Raw genomic sequence first — 22664 nt, forward strand, 5'->3', positions numbered from 1 at the left:
TATTTCATGCAACTACTAAGCTTAAAACACCGACCAGGTGACATGAAAAACACTGATTATCTCTTCATCACGGCACCTGTTAGTGGGTGGGATATATTAGGCAGCAAGTTAACATTTTGTCCTCAGAGTTGATGTGTTAGAAGCAGGAATCATGGGCGGCCAAGGCTCATTGATGCACGTGGGGAGCGAAGGCTGGCCCGTGTGGTCCGATCAAACAGACGAGCTACTGGAGCTCAAACTGCTCCAGAAGTTAATGCTGGTTCTGATAGAAAGCTGTCAGAATACACAGAGCATCTCAGTTTGTTGCGTATGGGGCGGCATAGCCGCTGACCAGTCAGGGTGACCTCTGACCCCGCCGAATGCACCAACAGTGACACGTGAGCATCAGAACTGGACCACAGAGCAATGGAAGAAGGTGGCCTGGTCTGAGGAATCACGTGTTCTTTTACATCCCGTGGATGGACGGGTGTGTGTGTGTGTGTGGCTTACCTGGGGAACACGTGGCCCCAGGATGCACTATGGGAAGAAGGCGAGCCGGCGGAGGCAGTGTGATGCTTTGGGTAATGTTCTGCTGGGAAACCTTGAGTCCTCCATCCATGTGGATGTTACTTTGACACGCTCCACCTACCTAAGCATTGCTGAGACCATGTTCAGCCTTTCATGGAAACGGTATTCTGGTGGCTGTGGCTCTTCCAGCAGATAATGCGTTTGAGGTGTTGAATTGGCCTCCAAAGTCCCCAGATCTCAATCCAATCGAGCATCTGTGCTGAACAAACAAGTCTGATCCATGGAGGCCCCACCTCGCAACTTACAGGACTTAAAGGATCTGCTGCTAACATCTTGGTGCCAGATACCACAGCACACCTTCATGCCTCGACGGGTCAGGGCTGTTCTGGCAGCAAAAGGGGGACCAACACAATGTTAGGAATATATGTCATAATGTTATGCCTGATTGGTGTAGGCTCACGTTGTGCCAGTTTCATTGCCGATACCAAGGTTTTGTACACTGTCGTGATCTTTTACCATGTAAATACCATAGTACATAAACATTTAATCACTGAGTAGGCCTAGTATCAAGGTAAATATATCACGGTAATGACGCTCATGGAAACCAAAGTGCAAAGTGCATGAACCACTGACGCTTAGATTGTGTATTCTTCAGATGTAAATAATAAGTAACCTGTCCAGTTTTTCTTTTCCTGTCAGTTTCTCTCACAGTCGAGTCGCGTCCTCGGGACATCATTAACGAAACTAATGGCTGCTAAAGCAAAGCCAATAATTCCCAGCAACCATCAGCATTCCAGCCATTTAATCCCCCCTCCATTTACACCTGAATGAGGCGAAAGGTAGGGCGAACATCTGAGAGGAGAGTCAGGTGAGACTGGCGCCTGCTGTCCGCGTTTAGACAAACCCGCTGCGCGCGCACAATCATCATGATAAAGCGCCTTTGAGGGCTCGCGCTTTCACATTAATCTCGCTTTACGTGCATTCCTCAAACAAGTCTCTCACTGAAACCCTTTACTACAGTAAACACGGTACAGCGCCACTGCTCGTGCTGGCTCATGACATTAACTGAGAGGGGGGAATTTTTATAGTTTTATTTTTTCACGTGAAACTTATTTAGAAATGTAATCTTTGTCCTGCATTCATATGCATGCAAAAATTATTAGTTTTTAGTTTTACAAAAACACTTGAAATTTCTAGTGTGGTAACTATAATAAACTCAGATACACTCTAAAAAAAAAAGAACCCAATAACTGGGTAAAAACAATCAAAACCCAGTCGCGGGGTTAAAACAACAATAAAATAAAATATTTACAGTAAATAACAAATTCAGTTACATTTCATCTGAAAAACGATTATTTACATAAACAGGTCAAAATATGTAATATATTTACATATTAAGAGGCATGAGGATCTATAGGACATGCATCATCTCGGTTTTATGATTTTCATGTGATTATATATATGTATATATATATATATATATATATATATATATATATATATATATATATATATATATATATATATATATATCACATGAAAGGATACATAATGATAGGGAAAACTTGACATTTGGATCACCTACTAATCTATTGTACTGAAAATTGCCATATCAGCATGCAAAAACAACTTCATTTGACTTCTAAGATCTAAATGTAACCTTATTGTGTAGTCACTTGCTTTCATTGGAAAGCGCGTATATTTGGAGTCTAAATTACGCATGGGTGAACGTAGGCTGTTTGGACACTGGAATTACACTTGGATCAATTGGAGCTTTTGTTGAAACGCCTTGGTAACAGTTCTGTGTGTGTAGTATACAGATGATAGTGACATTGCGAGTGACCGCCTCTCGGGGCGTGACCGCGCGTCACCAGCGCTTAAATGAGAGAGCGAGCGCGCAGTCCGACACTGAGACACTGTGGACCTGTGAAGAGCGCGCATATCTGGAGCTCTAAACGCGGTTCCTTCACTCACACACACACACGACTGGTCCAGGAGCAGTATTTATTTGGTAGGAGGCTCTCCTGCCCGGCACTCTTTGTTCATGACTCTGGAAGAAGTTGACTCCAGGGAAAAGGTTTGACATCGCTTCAGGAGCAAGTGCAGCAACACGCAAGAAAACTACAGCTGAACACACGCGCACCGTGACACTTGGAAATGGCTTTACCTTGCCTTTTGCCTTCGATTTCAACGTTTGCAAACCATAAGGAAAAACTCTGGGAGGATGTAAGTATTTGATGCACTTCTAAACTGGGAAACTATGGTGAATTAATGTGGGAAACTCGGTTAAAACTGCGGGAGAAACGAATTCCGAGCGAGTGTATTTGTTTTCCACTTGTTCGCTAAAGTTTGCACGAGAGAAAATATATTAAAGATACGCACTCTGAAAACGTGTTCATATTTTAATGTGTGCTTATGAGTTAAATCTATCTTGTTTTATGATGTTAAAAACTTCGTTTTATATTATATATATATATATGTGTATGTATATACACTTCCTTTATAAGTACAAATAGATATACATAAGATGCACAGATACAGGACTATATATGAAATTATATATGATAAATCGATCTGGTTTGACTATATATAGGGTGAATTCAGGATGATTGGGACATTTTTGCAACTGAGATGACTGGAAAAATGTGTCCCAATCAACGATATACACACACACACACACACACACACACACACACACACACACACACACACACACACACACACACACACACACACACACACACACACACACACACACACACATCTGATCTTTTTCTTTTAAATTAGCATTTTTATGTTTTTAATTCTACTCTTAAAAAAATGGTGCATTTCAATAACTGAGTATATAGCTTTTCATTGCCATTAAAGTGAAATTACTGAACTTAAACATATAAGCCAGGATAAAAAATGCTAATTAAAAAAAAAAAAAAAAAAAAGTCACAGACTTAGAGGTTTTTGCATTTGAAGTCTTCATATGCATCTATTAGATGTATACTTGTATATAGTTGACACATTTTTCCAGTCATCTCAATTGCAAAAAGTGTCTCAATCATCCGGAATTCACCCTACATTAAGTAAAACAAAATAAATTTGTCATATATACATCCATGCATGATTATACGGTATGTCTATCTACATGTAAATCCAGTATCAGTCTTAAAAAGAGATACCTGGAATACTTTTTAGCAGAGCTTGAGTATCCATCAGTGTTTTGGTTCTAAACATCCTCTATTCTGTTGCAGAGGTGGAAAAGTGTGGAGGACAAACCCCTGAGCTGCCCTCCGCTCAACGTGGCACAGAACATGGACACTTGTCGTGGCCGCAAGGATGACGAGGATCTGAGCAATTATTTAGACCTGGAGTTTATCCTGGCCAACACCACAGGACCTCTAGAGGCGGCGGCCGAATACGTGTCTCACTCAGAGCCGTGCGGCCTGTACTCGACCGGAGCGTATCCGTCTCAGGAGCAGTGCGGTGGGCCGCCTCCATACGGGAACAGCCTCATGGCTGAGCTTCTCCGTTCCGACATGGACAGCGGCTACGACGGTGCCATTCAGGGAAGATTCATCATCAACTCGACGGGGTTCCCCCGACAGGACTTTGTTGATATCAAAGTCGAGCCTCCGATGGACGGTTACGGACCGGTGATGGGCATGGTGCCGCAAAGCTGCCAAAAAATCAAACAAGAGGGCAACATTTCATGCATGATGTCTTTCGAGCAACCCAGGCTGGCCGTTTCTCCGCAGGGCGCGGGGAATATGACCCCCCCGCTGAGTCCGGACGACCCGCGCCAGTCCGCGTTTCCACAGGCTTTCCATCACTCGCCGCCAGCTTACGCCCAAATGCAAATGCCCTACACGGCGCCACACCAGTTCGGGATGTTCGACGAGGCCATGGGGATGCAGCCCAGGGCTCTCCTGACACCCCCATCCTCCCCGCTAGAGCTAATGGAGTCGAAACCCAAGCGAGGACGCCGCACCTGGCCGAGGAAGCGCACGGCGTCCCACACCTGCACCTACGCCGGCTGCGGGAAAACATACACCAAGAGCTCGCACCTGAAGGCGCATCACCGAACCCACACCGGTAAGAGCACCTCCAACCTCGCCTTTAAAGGAGCTGTATGTAAGAAATGTATTTCAATGAATCATAAAATGGCCCTGATATGTCACTAGACATTAAGAAATCATGTTCATTTCAAATACTTCACTGACAACAGTAGTCCGGCCAGGATATTGTCATTTAAAAAGTGAAGTTGCAGCCCTCAGCTGTTGTGTTCTGGCCTGAAGCTCCGCCCTCCACCTATCGACCAATCACGAAGTCAGTAGTGCTTCAGGTTGCCAGATCTGCTCTAGTTACCACAGCTGCAGCTACAAATGTTCCTGCAGCATATCTGGCAACCTCGAGTCAGGGGGAGGGGGAGGGGAATACCCCGCTCTACAGTCATTTAAAAGTTATTGCAGTACTAGTTTTGGCCACAATCTTACATACACTTCCTTTACAAGCATACAAGCTTCCGTTTGTGTGTTGAAACCAACTAAATGTGACCCTTTGATTCATCAGGTGAGAAACCGTACCACTGCAACTGGGAGGGCTGCGGATGGAAGTTCGCCCGCTCCGACGAGCTGACCCGCCACTTCCGCAAACACACGGGACACCGGCCGTTCCAGTGCCATCTGTGTGAGCGCGCCTTCTCCCGCTCCGACCACCTGGCCCTGCACATGAAGAGACACCTGTGAGGACTGGATCCGCAACCACACAACTGCCTTATTTAATGACTTTATGCCTCTTGTCCATAATATATATCATCATACTTTTGTAACAAGGTAGCTGGTACTACATAGTTTACGCAGAGCTCTTTTTAAAGGTCAAAAAATGCATCCTGAAGGGCTGGTCCTATGAATCTGTGTCCGATCGGGAGACAGTGTGGAAGTTAAACAGTGCCTTCACTGCAAAACAAAATGCCTTTCTTACTTAGTATTTTTGTCTTGTTTTAAGTTCAACTATCTAAAAATTCAAAAGTTGAAAGTTTTGTCTTGGTTTGGGGGAAAACAACTCAAAATTAAGTTAGCTTTTGCTAAAAAGAAGCAAAATGATCTGCCAATGGGGTAAGAAAAATAATCTTGTTTTCTGTTTGAATTGAGATTATTTTGCTTACCCCATTGGCAGATTATTAAAACTCAGCTGTCTTCCCCCAAAACAAGACAAAAACTGTTGCTTGTCTGGTAAAGGCTTCTTAGTGTAAGAATTTTTAGATATTTGGACTTAAAACAAGACAAAAATACTAAGTAAGAAAAGCAGTTTTTGAAGCCACGAAGAGTGCAAAGCCTGACGACTAGCAAACCTCCAGTGGAAAATGCACGATGACAATGTTTTGCTCTTGAAACTGCCTTGCATCAAACAGAGCTGTGTGTGTTTGGTTTTTCATTTTGATACCTAGACAGCAGCATGTACACTTTGCTGCCGTCTTGATGGCATGTGTACAGAGAGAAGCATTTCTTTTCAAACGTTGGTAACGCTTTACAATGACGTGACACATTAGTTGTCGTTCCGACGATGAGCGATCAATAATGGTTTATTGTAAAGTGTTGCCCAAACGAGTGTCCCTGATGTACACTAGCACCCTATGCACTGGGGCTTGAGGTCCTGGCTTTTTATAAGATTGTGTACATACATTTTATATTGTAAGTACTGTATTTATTGTAAATATTAAACTAAATTTGAATATATCTACATGTCTCTTGTGTCCTGTTCCGTCTGTCGGGCTGCGAGTCTCTTATTATGGGCTCCTTTGAAGCGACTGGAAAACGAAGTCCCCAGAACTGGAGTGCTATTCTTGAACCCCCACTCGAGCTGGTGGAGTCGGTATTATAGTTTAGACCAAGATGCTTTCCAGCTGCGTCAGGTTGAGGCCAGCAGCCTGTGGCTTCTGCCTATAAATACAAACACTACATTTACATAATTACAGAGAGAGAATTTAGATCCGTCTGGACGGAGGGGCGCTCGGCTCTCCGCTGAAGATCCCAGACTCCAGAAAAGACACGGACATCAAAGAGACGCCAGCGGTGCTTTGATGTCAAACCTGCAAGATAAAATACAACGATCTGCATATTCAGCATCAACTCATTTCACTCTGTGAAGACTGGAAAAAACACGAGATTTAGATTTATAGAATAAAAAATACAAAATGAAAATGCATTTATTTATATAAACAATACCGGTCAAAAGTTCAGACACACCCACTTGTGCATTATTGCTATTTTTCTAATGCATACCTTAGAATAAAGAAAAATAAACCATAAAACCGCTATTCAATTATTCAATTAAACATCATGTGCATACAAAATATATACAAGTAATATGTTAAAAAGTATATATATATATATATATATATATATATATAGAGAGAGAGAGAGAGAGAGAGAGAGAGAGAGAGTAAAATATCACATTTAATCAATGTGTTGATTCTATATTATCTACATTCATAATATATTAAACTATATTGTTTCTGATCTGCGTGTGTGATATATGCATGTGTAAATGGTGCATTGATTTTACAATAATTTAATACAATTTTATATATATATATAAATATATATATATATATATATATATACACAAGGTTATATATAGGTATATAAGGTATGTAATTCATTTATTTTGATACATAAATTATATATAGTGTATATATAGAACAAGTACAACTCTTAGAATACACACACACAGATATATTCAGGAGTTGTAGTTGTTCTGCATGAGTGAATAATGTGTGAAAACAGGACAACAGGTTCCCTTTTACGCAAATTCAAAAGAAAAAGAAGAAATGTGATCCTGACTATTATTAGCCGACGCAGTGAAGTGAAGCAGAAATCTCATTTCACTTTTATGTGCTGATGATAGTAACTATTACTACCAATCTGACATCAACAGAAAACACACTTCTCTTATTTCCCCTTCAAAGCCAAACACATATTAAGGACGGTGTGTCTATACAAAAACTATCTATTAGAGATGAGATATATATACAGCCAAACTATTTTAAAACAATATATTATGTGAAACAACGTCCATTGATGCGCAAATAAAAAGTGATTTTGAACTTTAAATCCACTTTTGTGTAAAAACGTCTTGATCTCGGTCAGTAATCCCTGACCCCACCATTTAACCTCTCAGCACCAAAACACAACTAAACCCAAAGACTAGACGGTCGTCTGGCAGACCTTCTGAACGTGTGGATGGTTACGAGTGAAGAAAAACACGCATGAGGAAAGAGCCGGAGCCTTATGTTTCGGTCACCTGAGCCCTTCTCATTTGTCCATCTTAAAATCAGCCCTTTCGGCGGCCTTCAGTAAATAAAAACTCACACAGGAATTTCCTGTTATTCCAAATGGGGGTAATTAACATACCGAAGCTAAAATTCATGCAGCTGTTAAATTATTTTCACACTTAGATCTCAATCTTTCCAAGGCCTCCATTTGGGTCCGGTTTGAGCTCGGACTTCATTCTTCCAGCTTGTGTTACTCGACGGATCCAGGAAAAACAGCAATTTGAAGCTGAAGCCGTTCACAGAGCATTTGCAAAAGACAAAGGTCTGATAGACGCACGAGAGAGAGACATGAAAAAGAGCTCATTGATGGCGAGGACGCACAGGACGCGCATGCATTAGCAATAGTTGAGCTCAACATACACACTGCACATCAACATGAACACGACTAGATATGAAGTGCAGCAGGTGCACACAAATCTGATCTCACGCCCGGTGGAGCTGACGGCAAACGGCTCTTTAAAAGCAGATGTTATATGTTGAACACTGCAGCACTGCAGAACACTTCAAAAATAGAAATGCTATTAATATCTGAAATTACTTCACATTGTATAGAGAACTAAATAGTCTCCAAGTTTAAAAAAAAAATGTAATCAGCGGCAGGACCCAAGGTTTCCCAGCAGAACATTGCCCAAAGCATCACACTGCCTCCGCCGGCTCGCCTTCTTCCCATAGTGCATCCTGGGGCCATGTGTTCCCCAGGTAAGCCACACACACACACACACACACACACACACACACACACACACCCGGCCATCCATGTGATGTAAAAGAAACGTGATTCCTCAGACCAGGCCACCTTCTTCCATTGCTCCGTGGTCCAGTTCTGATGCTCACGTGCCACTGTTGGTGCTTTCGGCGGGGTCAGGGGTCAGCATGGGCACCCTGACTGGTCAGCGGCTATGCCGCCCCATACACAACAAACTGAAATGTTCTGTGTATTTTGACAGCTTTCTATCAGAACCAGCATTAACTTCTGGAGCAGTTTGAGCTCCAGTAGCTCGTCTGTTTGATCGGACTACACGGGCCAGCCTTCGCTCCCCACGTGCATCAATGAGCCTTGGCCGTCCATGACCCTGTGGCCGGTTCTCCACTGTTCTTCCTTGGAGCACTTTTGATAGATACTGACCACTGCAGACCGGGAACAGCCCACAAGAGCTGCAGTTTTGGAGATGCTCTGACCCAGTCGTCTAGCCGTCACAATCTGGCCCTTGTCAAACTCGCTCAAATCCTTACGCTTACCCATTTCTCCTGCTTCTAACACATCAACTTTGAGGACAAAATGTTCACTTGCTGCCTAATATATCCCACCCACTAACAGGAGATATGATGAAAATATAATCAGTGTTATTCACTTCACCTGTCGGTGGATGTGATGCCTGATCGGTGTGGTCATAATACTTTAATTTCTGTTGATTTTCAGAAGAAATGGCTTTTTCACTCCAAGGTAAAAAACAACAACAAGTATTTCTAGTGCATACAAATAAATATGCTTGTTATTTATTAAAACACTGAAAAGCAGCACATTATACAATCATTTTCAGCCCTTTTCCACGAAAGAAACAAAACACATAAAGACATTGAATGTCAGTAGAGTCTTCAACATGATCATCCAAACCATAGAAACACCCAAATTTACTTCTCTAGCATATACACAATCCATAACCTGCTGATTTTAGTGTTATCACTGATGCAATAAATATATTATGAATACATACGAATCAGTTTAATATACAGTATAAGGCTTCACTTCAAGCAAAATATCAAGAACAGAAATCAAACTAAATCAAAGTGGGCAGTGATTTGGCGTCACCTGGAGGATCTGATCAACATTTAAAGGGTTAAACACAAAAACAGCTCAACAATTAAAGAAAAATCATCTCACGCTCATATGAATAGTGCAAACCCCAAATAAAAAGCATCACAGCGCATTCCTTCATTTGATCTTAATGTGTCTAAAATTAAACAGTACGTGCAACCGGGATGAAAAATGGGATTTTGTTGGGAATGCATTGATTACACAGGTTTATATATAATCATTTAGTGCAGAGATTCAGTAATTCCTCCCTTGTAAGGTCAGATATAGAGCACTTGTGATATAATCTGCTTTGCAAAACCAACATGGGCTGATATTTATTACGATACTGAAGATGTGTATGAATAAATGCCACAAGAGAAGTGTGATCTCCTGCTACTCCTACAGTATTTGGTAAAGCTGTATATAATCTTTAAAAAGCATAAGCACTTCATTGGTCCAGGGTTCTCCAAAAGTGGATGCGAACAGCAAACCTGAGAGATCTTCAGGAAGAGATTGTGATCGGCAGCTCGTGCAAAACCTTCATCTGAAACCTTCACTTTAGGTGTTGGCTGAAGGATTGAATCCAAACTAGCAGCTTCACGTTCTGGGCATCTCAGATCGACTGAGTGCGAGAGCCAACTCCAGGTCCTGTTGTTCCTGTAGGCGGAGCCTCCGGATACGCTCCGCCTCCTCCCTCTGGCTCTCACGTTTGGCCCACTCGAGCTGCTGCGTCTCATTTCCGAGCTGAGCGGGAAAACAAACGTCATTACAGAAGATATCACACCGGAGAAGGCATCACTAGGGCTGGGCGAGATATCGATAAATATATAGATTGTCATTCTTCAGCCCTAACTATCCTAATATTTTTGGCATTTGCTCTGAAATGTTTTTAAAGCGCTGACAAACTTTACTGCAAATGTAGTTTCAACATGTTTAATCAAAAAATACAGTTAAAACCTTCAGGGGGAATAATACCTTTTCACAAACTTCGAGTTAGTCAGGTTCGGGTTTGTGAAATATGAGGACATTACCCATGTCCCCACTTTTCAAAAGGCTTATAAATCACACAGGAGGAATTTTTTTTAGAACGTAAAAATGCAGAATGTTTCCTGTGATGGGTAGGTTAAGAGGCAGTGTGTGTGTGTGTGTGTGTGTGTGTGTGTGTGTGTGTGTAGGTTTAGGGGCAGGGGCAGTGTGTGTGTGTGTGTGTGTGTGTAGGTCTAGGGGCAGGGGCAGTGTGTGTGTGTGTGTGTGTGTGTGATGGGTAGGTCTAGGGGCAGGGGCAGTGTGTGTGTGTGTGTGTGTAGGTTTAGGGGCAGGGGCAGTGTGTGTGTGTGTGTGTGATGGGTAGGTCTAGGGGCAGGGGCAGTGTGTGTGTGTGTGTGTGTGATGGGTAAGTCTAGGGGCAGTGTGTGTGTGTGTGTGTGTGTGTGTGTGTGTGTGTGTGTCTGTAGGTTTAGGGGCAGTGTGTGTGTGTGTGTGTGTGTGTGTGTGTGTGTGTGATGGGTAGGTCTAGGGGCAGGGGCAGTGTGTGTGTGTGTGGGTGTGTGTGTGTGTGTGATGGGTAGGTTTAGGGGCAGGGGCAGGGGCGTGTGTGTGTGTGTGTGTGTGTGTGTGTGTGTGTGATGGGTAGGTTTAGGGGCAGGGGCAGGGGCAGGGGCGTGTGTTGTGTGTGTGTGTGTGTGTGTGTGTGTGTGTGTGTGTGTGTGTGTGTGTGTGTGTGTGTGTGTGTGTGTGTGTGTGTGTGTGTGTGTGTGTGTGTGTGTGATGGGTAGGTTTAGGGGCAGTGTAAGGGGATAGAAAATAAGGTTTGTACAGTATAAAAACCATTACGCCTATGGAATGTCCCCATATGTCACAAAAACAAACGTGTATGTGTGTGTGTGTAGTTTAATAATTATTTTATTTTACATTAAATCTGCTAAATTACAATACTAATATGATCACATTTTAGATTACGGTCAAATCACTATAACTTACTACTGACCAAGACTTTTGCCTCAATAAACTCCTACTTACCGCTTATTAATAGTTAGTAAGGGAGTTAATTTTACATTTAAAATTGACATTTAACTACCAACAACTACATTTACTCCCTTTTAACTCTAAAACTTAAATTGGAGCCGTTGCAATTTGATAATCTCACTAAGCCATATCCCGATTTCAGTTTTATTTTGATTAATCATGCAGCCCTACTTAAAGGGACAATTCACCAAAAATTACAATTCTGTCATTTACTCACCTTCATGTTGTTCCAAACCTGTATGTGTTTCTTTCTTCTGCTGAACACAAAATAAGATATTTTGAGGAATGTTGGTGACCAGACAAGTTAAACGGCACCCATTGTCTTCCATTGTTTTCCTACAATGGCTGCCGTAAACTTGTCTGGTTACCAACACTCTTCAAAATATCTTCTTTTGTGTTCAGCAGAAGAAAGAAACTGGTTACGGGTTTGGAACTTGAGGGTGATTGATTTTTGGGTGAACTACACTCAAATAAGTTGGCAAAACTAAAAAAAAAATTGAGCTACATATTTTTTAAGTAAAGAAATTGAAAGTTTAAAGTAGGTAGGACTTTCAGATTTTTATTTTGTAAAATTCATTTTAATTGCTCAACTTAAAATATTTGAAATTAATATGATCAACTTGGTACAAACTTGATATAAACTTGGCTAGCTTAACCTAGCTAATTCAATAAATGCTACCTTGCTGATTGGTAACACAATGCTTTGATAACATTGAGTGACAAGGTAAAGCATGCTGGGAAACAGAAATCCCAGTCCAGATTGAGTTAAATTTAAGTTTGTCTAAATTAAAAGAAACAAGTTCATAGAACTCAAAACAATGAAAGAGTTCAGATTACTTAAAAGGTGTCCGCTTGTGAACTCAAAAGAAAAAAGTTCTAAATACTCATAAAAGTTAATTTGATTGAACTAATTTGTTTAATTTGAGTTGGCTCTACTCAAACCAATTCATTATTTTTGAGTGTTAGGGTTTAAAGTGTATCCTTTTAATAGCCAAAACAAAAGCACATTAAAATACCAGAGTATTCATGATGTTCCTTGATTTTATCCTGCCAGTAAAAGCATTATGAACACATTATGACTATATAATCGCCCAGTCCTCATATCAGATCACATGACAGGATGAATTAAACATCACTCGTTTCAAAGTCATTCGTGCACAATTATGCATTCAATCTGACCCGATTTTTTTCTTTTGAATTGGTCAAAAACAGCGCAAGGATCATCTGTTGTGCAACAAGTGATTGAAAGCGAAGCAAGAAACCAAAGTTGTGAAGTCTTTGGTTACCATCAAATGTAAGTTACCAGAGACACAACACACAGTAAATGAAGACAAATCGGTATGATAACCATTACAAAATAACACTTAATACGTATATTAGTGTCTTGAATCATATTTAAACTATTTGAATGTGCTTGCATTAGACACAGAATATTAAATCAAGTGTTATTTATTGGGAAAAAAAGTGTATAAACAAACTTCACAGAGTCAAAATGTTACTTTAGAGCTAAAACTTCATCTTCAGACTCTCATCACAATTTGCTTGAACAGTGTATTCACATTAATTTGGGTGAAAAATTGAAATAATACTTGATCTAATGCAATGGCATTCAGACATTTTAAGTGCAATGTCAGTGTCTAAATACTATATAGGTTTTTTAGGGTACTTTACATAAGAAAATGTCTTTCTTAAGCAATGTCAGTGTTTAAATGCCCCTCCATGAACTATATCTCCGGTCTTGTCTAGTCATTTCTCACTGCGGTTGGTCGACTGGTCTTACATTTGCTGCTGCTGTTTTCAAGCGCTTCAATACGTGGTCTGATTTCTCAGGGTGATTTGTGAAGGGTTTTGTGTGCACGCAGGGTGGAGCAGGTGTTTGATGGTTGACACAAACACATGCAGAGCGCTCAGATGTGGTCAAGAGACCTGCGTTTCACCTTACCTTCATGTGTTCAGTGCCTGGGAGAAAGACAAATTACAGCACAGCTCTAAACAAGCACGGTAAACACAACAAAAGCCTCATGCAACATGCAAAACTTCATCTGCACTGCATGCCACAGGGTGCGCACACACACACACACACACACACACACACACACACACACAACGGAGCAAAGATGTGGTTTCATGTCAGTTGAGCCACTTGTGGCCTGACCTGGATTTGCCCCAGATAAGATTTCAAATTCAGATGTTGAATGTGCCCCTATTATGCTTTTTCAAATATTACCTTTCACGTACGGTGTAATAGAGCTGTTTTTTAATCTAGAAGACCTGCAAAGTTTTAAAGTTCAAAGTGCATGACAAATAAAGTTGTTGTCTCCTAAAGAAACAATTCATTCTGATGAATTGATCAATGTAACAAATTTGCATAATCTTCATTGGTCTATGAACAATGTCTTCTTTGCCCCGCCCTCAAACACTGTAGTTGTAGCTACATTTATGAAAGAGTTTAGATTACCGGTACTTAAAATGTGTCCGTTTTGTGAATCCAAAAGAAAAAGAAAGTTCTAAATACTCATAAAAGTTCATTTGACTGAATTAATTTGTTTAATTAGTTGTAGCTGAGACGGGAAGAGTTTGGTTCATGTTGTCGACATGTCGAGAAGGCTGTTTTTAGCGCTGTGTATACAATTTGATGCACTGAAATTTATACGGTAAAAGTGACGCCATCGTTAATGTTCGTATCCCTGTGTATCAAGTGCTGAATTTCAAATGTGGTAATAGGTGATTGGTTTCCGACACCTGCTGTAAACGGTCAACCAATCAGAGCAGAGTAAGACCAATCACAACAGAATGGGCCATCTGACCAATCAGAGCCAAGCAGGTTCCCAGAAAGGCGGGGTTTAGAGAGACTGATCTTCAAACAAACTGTATTATGACACTTTTAGAAATGAGGTGATGTTCGATGCATATTATGAGAAAATTAAAGCGTTTTGAAACCTTTGATGCATGTAAATCTATTGTAGGAGACTCCAAAACGAAGTTAGAAGCCTTTAGCGTAATGAAAGTTTATTCCCCCTAACTGTTTAATCCTGATATTGTCTATGAGGAAGTGCAAAATAAATGTAGCAGTGATACTTACGCAATTATTTAATTCTCGAGCAAATACACTTAACTCCAGTGAAATTGATTTTATATCTTTATTTAAAAAGCATATTAAAAATGTGCAAAATGAACCTAAAGTAACTGTGACACTGTGGTGAAACCAGTTGCCAGCGCAAGTCAGAAAACAGGAAGTGTTTTGGTAAACGCTTCTCACTTTTCTAGACCAAAGTGTCATCCTGAGGTCAAATTACCATCATGCGTTTGAAAGGTCACTTAAACGCACTGTGTTCTTCAGGAATATTAAATGGCATTTAAAAACATCAAAAACATCATTTTTTACCACAAGAGTCATGATAATCCAAGTTTTTGGTGTCAAACATTCTAAAGTAGTTTTCATATATGATTTTCTGAATCATTGAGTTGAAGAAAATAATATTGCATTGGCTAGAGTTGTTGCAGAAACTGGTGACAAGCTAAAAATCTGAACAATTAAAGCTAAATACATTCACTTAAAAAGAAAAATATATATATAACATACCAGACCATCCTGTTTTGAGAGACTGTATCTGGAATCTGGAGCCCAGAAGCACACATTTATCAAAGTTTAGTGAGATTTATGGTTAAACCTATTTTGGGGGGAAATCAAATAAGACGAATTATCTTCAGCCTTGTTATGGATGACACTGAAGTCTTGTCTGATCATGAATGAGTCAAACCAGAATAATGACCACAAAGCTAAAATTATGGAAATTTCAAACTCCTAAAATCTCTGTTTGATACCTGGAATTGCATCATTTGTCTCTTCATTCAGATCAGAATGTCGGATCAGATCAGAAACAAAATTGTTTTCTTTCACTATTTTGTCAAAAAATAATAATACTTTTCTATATAATTACATTTTGGTGAACTAACTTTCAAAAGTAAGAGGGTCATACATTTTAGCTTTTAAACTTTTGTCAAAAATGTATTTTTTATTTTTTTTTTACTATTGGGAAAAAATGTTTCTACAACATCTCTAGCCAATGCAATATTATTTTCTTCAACTTCAGAAAATTATATATGAAAACTACTTTAGCATGTTTGACACCAAAAACTTTGATAATCATGACTTTTGTGGTAAAAAAATATATTTTTTAAATTGTTTTAAATGCCCTTTTAGTCTAAAAATGTCCATGAAATTGTAGCTTCAGCTTAAAAAAGTAAGTGTTCATGCTGCCTTAGAATTGAGTTAAGTCAATTCAAATATCTAAGTTGTCACTTAGTACAGTCACTTAGCTGTCGCTTCGTTGACTAAAATAAAGGCAGCAAGAACACTTACATTTTTAAGTTGAGACAACTATTTATTTTTACAGCGTACAAAAATAAACTTTTTTGGCCATCTGGTCAAAACCAACACCAGGTTTGTTCCACTAAAACTTCCTCTTGTTGTTTCTGTTCAGCTGCATCATCAGAACACAGCAAAAAACCTAGAGTAACCTAAAACTAGAGATCAGGGTTTTGTTTTTATGTCATTTCAAACATGTTTTAAAAGTTTGGGTTTAAAAGACAATTCATATTTAGTAATATTATCGATTTGAGTGCATTGACACTATCGGATAAGAACAAAACTAAACTTGAGCTGGATAATGTCACTAAGAGCAGCACGATTATGGATAAATTCAGAATCATGATTTTTATTTAAACAGAAATCATGATTCTCCCACGAATCTTAATAGCCAAAACAACATGTAATTTACTAGAGGTTCTGCCAAAATGTTAATTGATGCAGTCTATTTAAAAAAAATGTTTAATTAATTTGAACTGAACAAATGATTCAATGACTCACTCATAAAGATGTCACTTGTTTCAACACTGGACGAATCAGTGTTTTTGAACAAATCTCTTGAATTAATGATTCAATGACTCACATATAGGCTGTGTCCGAAATCGCCCCAAATACCTTTAAATAGGGCAATATTTGAGGGGACAGCCATTTGTTGTGGTGTCTGAAACCATAGTTGATGTTATCCAGTGCGCTCATTCAATCCAACAATGCACCGCAATAAGGAGATTATGGGGGAAATTTCGAACACAGCATGAATCAGCATTGAATCATGAATCAGCGTTTTTAAACAAATCTCTTGAGTGAATGATTAAATGACTCACTCATAAAGACTCCACTTGTTTCATTACTGGATGAATTAGCATTTTTGAACAAATCTCGAATTAATGATTCAATGACTCATTCATAAAGACTTCACTTGTTTCATTACCGGATGAATCAGCGTTTTTGAACCAATCTCGAGTGAATGATTCAATGACTCACTCATAAAGACTCCACTTGTTTCATTACTGATGAATCAGCATTTTTGAACAAATCTCGAGTGAATGATTCAATGACTCACTCATAAAGACTCCACTTGTTTCATTACTGATGAATCAGCATTTTTGAACAAATCTCGAGTGAATGATTCAATGACTCACTCATAAAGACTCCACTTGTTTCATTACTGATGAATCAGCATTTTTGAATGAATCTCTACATTGAAATACATGAAATACATTTTTTAACAGTCACTTGTTGCCACCTACTGATGTAATGTTGTAATGAATGGAACAACAGATTTGGAACAACATGAGGCTGATAATAACAGAATTATCAAAATTATTTCAAGCAAGGCATTATTGTGGCAGAAGCACGTGCAGGACAATGCAGACGGGCAAAACGGCAGCGGAGGAAGCAGCGATAGCAAATGAAGCGGATGCAACTACAACTACAAGCGGAACAGAAATGGGGCGCAAAAATGATGACGGCAGAAAGAGAAACTAGCTAGATGGAGACGTTTTAGACGGCATAATCCTGGACTTACAGCTCTAAAGTCTGTAACCCCTGTGGAGGGGTTAACCACAGACCGTAAGGAAGAGGACGAGGAGACGGGTCCTCTGTCCATTTGAGTCTTTCGAACAGCTGGAGCACCAAACCCTTGACTATGAACCACTGAACCGCTATTCGTGACAGGCGGATTCTTCCCTGAAATAGTGTCAAAGAAAACAAAGATGACTCCCAAAACACCAACAGAACAGTTCAGGTACAGGATAGATCATTGAAAATGACAAAAGTTTATTCAAAGTCCTGTAGGATTAGAGCTGCACGATTACGGTTAAAATGAGAATCACGATTCTGAACAGTCAACTAAACAAAATAACATTTAATTTACTAGAGGTTGTGACAAAATATTAATTGCAGCAGTCTACTTAAACCGTGAATGATGAATGAATGATTCAATGACTCACTCAAAGACTTCACTTGTTTCATTACTGGAGGAATCAGCGTTTTTGAACAAATCTCTTGAATGAATGATTCAAAGACTCCCTCATAAAGACTTAAATTGTTTTATTTGTGGATGAATCAGAGTTTTTGAACAAAGCTTTTGAATGAATGATTCAATGACTCACTCATAAAGACTTCAGTTGTTTCATTAGTGGATGAATCAGTGTTTTTGAACAAAGCTCTTGAATGAATGATTAAATGAGTCATTTATAAATGAGAACACGTAAGTGTTTGAAACAAGATCACAATCTTTTAATAAGTAATCGTGCAGCTTTATGTAGAATTTATTCAAAAGCAGCTGAACTTTACTTGTCTGATTATTTAGTCAAGTAACAGCACAACTCATGATTTGAGCAGGCATTTAATCATCATTTAATGCAATATAAGTACTAATAAAAGTGATGATAAGCATGCAGTTGCTTTAATAAAGTCCAGTTGCTTTCGTCCCAATTCTGCAATGACCAGGATGAATACGATCATCACAAACTGAATAAAAGGCTCTAGATGCAGGATAGCCTTGACATGTGAAAGAAAGAAACAGCAATCAAGAAAGAGAAGAAAGCGAAATGTTAAAGTCAACGTGTGATTTACTTTCACATGAATTCATCAGCTCCATTAGGCTCAAGCAAATATCCAGAGAAAAGTTTGTCTATATTCTAACATATGTACAAATAGTAAAATAAAAAACATAACCGATGATATTAAAGGGTTAGTTCCCCCAAAAATGAAAATTCAGTCATTAATTCCTCACCCTCATGTGAATTCATCACCCACAGATGAAGATATTAGTGTTGAAATCCGATGGCTCAGAAAGGCCTTCATTGACACCAATGTCATTTCCTCTCTCAAGACCCATAAAGGCACTAAAGACGTCGTTACAAAGCCCATCTCACTACAGCGGCTCTACAATCATTTATGAAGCGACGAGAATAGTATTTGTGCGCAAAAAAACGAAATAACTTGACTTATATAGTGATGGGCCAATATCTAAACAAAGTTTCCGAGCGGACTGATTCATGATTCGGATCGCGTGTCAAACTGCTGAAATCACATGACATTGGCGATCCGAATCCTGAATCAATACGCTGATTCATAACCGTTCGAAACTTAGCTTTGAAATCGGCCCATCGCTATATGTCGTTATTAAAAAAAAAATTCCGTACAAAAGAATATTCTCGTCACTTCATAAAATTATTGTACAGACTCTGTATTGAGATGGGCTTTGTAACGACGTCTTTAGTGCCTTTATGGGTTTTAAGAGAGGAAATGACATTGATGTCAATGAAGGCCTGCCTGAACCATCAGATTTCAACAAAAATATCTTCATTTGTGTTCTGAAGATGAACGAAGGTCTTACGGGTGTCGAACGACATGAGGATAAGTAATTAATGAGAGAATTTTCATTTTTGGGTGAACTAACCCTTTAACTCTTTTTGGTACTGCATGAATTTATAATCAACATTTTCAGTGAACTCGTTGCAATGTATTCTGGCTTTGATTTCTCCACAAAGTGCAACGCTGCCTTACAATTTGGACAAAATGAGGCCTCTTAAAAGGGAACTATTATGCAACATTCACTTTTAAATGGTGTTTGAACATAAATGTGTCGGCACTGTGTGTACACTATTTACTATTATAGTAAAAATCCACTCTTTTTTAATCCCCATAAAACATAAGCAGTGTCTCAGAACAAGCCATTTTTAGATTCCAGCAGTGTGATGACATCACATATGATTAGGCCCCGCCCATGACATCTGACAGACTCCGCTTCATTAGCATAGCTCGTCCCCCCAGTTTCCCTGCTGTTTGCGTTCACAGACATAACCGACAATGTGAACTTTGTGTTTTTGACATGTCCTTGTATGTATTTGACAGTTAAAGCGCAACAAGACGTCAAAGAGAACTTAGTTTAATACTCACGGGACGCTCCATCTGACATCAGCTCTGTGTGTGTGCTATGTGTGTGCTTTGTGTGTGTGCGCTCAGAAAGCCATATATCAAAAGTTTAGACTGATATGCTTTAAAACGCATGCAGATAAACTTTCATGATGATGAAGAACTGCAATGACACGTGAGTATGACCGTGATAGAGATGATAAATCAAAACAAAAACAGATGTTTGCGTTTTTGGCAGAGTATACGAGGCACGAGCTGTACAGGCTCCACCCTCTTCTGGAAAGGGGACGGGGAGCAAAAGCTTAATTGCATTTAATGACACATGCACGAAAACGGTGTGTTTTTACTTCCACTCAAAAATGGGCATTTAAAAAGTCGGCCGCGATCACACGAGCTTTCGCCTTAAACACAGAGACCGGAGCTTATGTTGCTGAAAGCTTCAGATACAAAAAATAAAGAAAAAATATGTGTGCAAATGATTTGTTGAAAAGCTGAGAACAGTAGCCATTCCTTTCAACCGAAACAACCAGAGGGAGAGAGACAGCGTGCCGCACGTGAGAGGGAAAGTGTGTGTACGCTGTTGCAGACACTGAGCTATAGCCTAATAATACTCATAGATCAAGCCTAAGTGACGTGGTTGTGCATGATTTGGCAATAGGGGACAGCCATACGCTGGTGAAAATCGGGCCGACTCCCCGAATTTTTTAAACATGCTTAAAAATGATCATAAGGTCGGGAGGTGCTCTTAACATGCTCGGCTCGTTTCGCATTTCCTCTCACACACTGCGAGCCACGACCATACGAGCATCCACAATGTCCACACGATTTCTCCTGAGAGAAAAACATCGTCTGCGAGTTCGTACGACAGCAAAAATCGCACCGTGTACGCCCACCTTAAGCCCAAAGTATAATTCAGTTTTTACGCACACAGGAGGGTCCATGTGATGCAAATTTCGTCACCCGAATAGTATGCGTATAGCCCGATTTTTGTAACCATTATGAGAGAGCTGCAACTTTAGTTTAAAAGAATACAAAGACAGTTTTATTGCTCATAACTGGACAAACACTGGACAAAGATGAAACTTTCTAGAGAGCAAGTGAAAAAGGGTATACTTTGAAAGGCTATGCGTTCGACTGTATGCATACTCTAACGTACACGTAAAAAAAACAACGAGGTATACTTTGGGTTTTAGAAGGCACATTTATATATCTATGCTATGATTAAATAAGGGCTTTAGATGCACAAAGGCCCGTGAGCGACTGACATCTATACGATTCGACTCAGGGTGTAAAAAAGGCCCATATTCACCAGCGGTGCACCAACACCACTGCAAAGGGTCGATTTCTTTAAACTATGAGCAATATTTACAAACCATGGCCAAGAAACCACAACCCACTACAATATCCAACGAGATTTAAATGAGTTTAAAGAGGCTGAAATGTGACTAATGTCAAGAGTAAGAAACAAAAGAAAAAACCCAAACACATAACTGCAATTCATTTCATATCAGAATGATTTCTGAAGGATTAAGTGACACTTAAGATTGGAGTAATGATGCTGAAAATTCAAAATGATTTGACTTTTGGGTGAAATGTGAGCCAGGCATATTTTCATGAGATAATTAAAGAATTTAAATGATGCAAAGTGTGTGATTAATAATGTTTGAGTCTCTCAGTTGTCCTCAGAGTGAAAAGATGGATATCAAAATCATTCACTCACTGCTGGAAATGGTTCAAATATGCAAAAGATGCTGGAAAACTGAAGAATTTTTGGGACCTGGACAATTTTTCTGAAGAACATCGGGGCAGGAAAAACATTGGACTCATGTGTGTGTGTCTTGTGGAATATTTGTAAACATCTTTTATGTAAAATATCTTATTCAAAACCGCACTAAATAAAGAAATAACATGCATTTTGTATGATCCCTCTTATTTTGTTGAAACGAGAAAGATTTTGCAGATTCTGCAAGGGGTGTGTAAACTTTTGAAAGTGCTCAACAGGATCATTCAAAATGAAAATGCACAAAAGTCTGAACTGAGAAGCTACAAAGGGTCATATAGACTAGAGATGTTCTGTATTTATCGTTCCAGAGGGGTGTGAGAACCTGGCACAAACATATTTAGCCATCCGTGGGAACATTAGTGCTCAGTTTAAGGGTGTGAACCGCGAACTTTAGAGGAACTCACTTCTCTACATCTCTCACACCACTACACAGGCTTTTTGTGCCATGGAGAGGAAGGCCTTTTTTCTTTCTTAACTCAGAGATAGTAGTGAAACTGCCAACGCCCCACCCATGCCCTTTCTGTGCCTGTTATAGTAATAAACAAACCACGAACAACACTAAACAAACCCCTGCATTGAACACAAGAAAGAATTAGTAGTGTAAACACCTCGCTGTAAAGGTTAAGCATCGGAATAATTAAAGCGCTGAATACAGAGCGTAAACGTGTGTGTTGGTGTTAGAGGTGACTCGAACCATGTTCAAAACAAACTCAGATCTCCATCTTAAGATGTATTTGTGCCTGAAACATACGAATGTGAGAACACAAACACTTCTAATAACTATAATTCATTAAATGAACAATGAATAACCAATTATACTATATTCAACTTTACACACCTACATACAGTACACACATGTAAAGTGATATATATTTTGCTGTCGTAAAGTGATTTTTGAAAGAAAACTCTTATGCTATGCTATTTAATAAAAAAATGCAGTAAAAAGAGTAATATTGAGAACTATTATTACTGTATATGT

The 22664-nt window shown here is 39.5% G+C and overlaps 2 protein-coding genes across 4 annotated transcripts in view; one reads left to right on the top strand and one right to left on the bottom strand.

Moving 5' to 3' along the window:
• The first annotated feature begins 2430 nt into the window (after positions 1-2430).
• klf2b (Kruppel like factor 2b) lies at positions 2431-5808 on the top strand. The gene is made up of 3 exons (XM_067453346.1): positions 2431-2733; positions 3750-4590; positions 5068-5808. The coding sequence occupies exons 1-3, from the start codon at positions 2665-2667 to the stop codon at positions 5241-5243; spliced, it is 1086 nt and encodes a 361-aa protein (XP_067309447.1). The 5' UTR covers positions 2431-2664; the 3' UTR covers positions 5244-5808.
• A 3493-nt stretch (positions 5809-9301) lies between these two features.
• Positions 9302-22664, bottom strand: part of eps15l1b (epidermal growth factor receptor pathway substrate 15-like 1b) — a 54103-nt gene continuing 40740 nt past the window's right edge. The window contains exons 23-24 of one of the 3 annotated variants that reach the window (XM_067452842.1): positions 13594-13610; positions 9302-10370 (exon numbers count right to left, since the gene is read on the bottom strand). In XM_067452842.1, the coding sequence (XP_067308943.1) occupies positions 10224-10370; positions 13594-13610 (164 nt within the window). In that variant the 3' untranslated portion in view covers positions 9302-10223. Of the gene's footprint in view, positions 10371-13593; positions 13611-17545; positions 17707-22664 lie in introns of all 3 variants that reach the window. The other 2 variants (XM_067452841.1, XM_067452843.1) reach the window with 2 other exon arrangements.

The sequence above is a fragment of the Pseudorasbora parva genome, chromosome 9, assembly GCF_024679245.1.
Source record: "Pseudorasbora parva isolate DD20220531a chromosome 9, ASM2467924v1, whole genome shotgun sequence".
In the NCBI taxonomy this organism is placed as follows: Eukaryota; Metazoa; Chordata; class Actinopteri; order Cypriniformes; family Gobionidae; genus Pseudorasbora; species Pseudorasbora parva.

Coding starts and splice junctions, on each gene's coding strand:
- klf2b (XM_067453346.1), top strand. CDS start 2,665: ATGGCTTTACCTTGCCTTTTGCCTTCGATTTCAACGTTTGCAAACCAT. Junction 2,734..3,749: donor AGGAAAAACTCTGGGAGGAT/GTAAGTATTTGA, acceptor ATTCTGTTGCAG/AGGTGGAAAAGTGTGGAGGA. Junction 4,591..5,067: donor GCATCACCGAACCCACACCG/GTAAGAGCACCT, acceptor TTGATTCATCAG/GTGAGAAACCGTACCACTGC.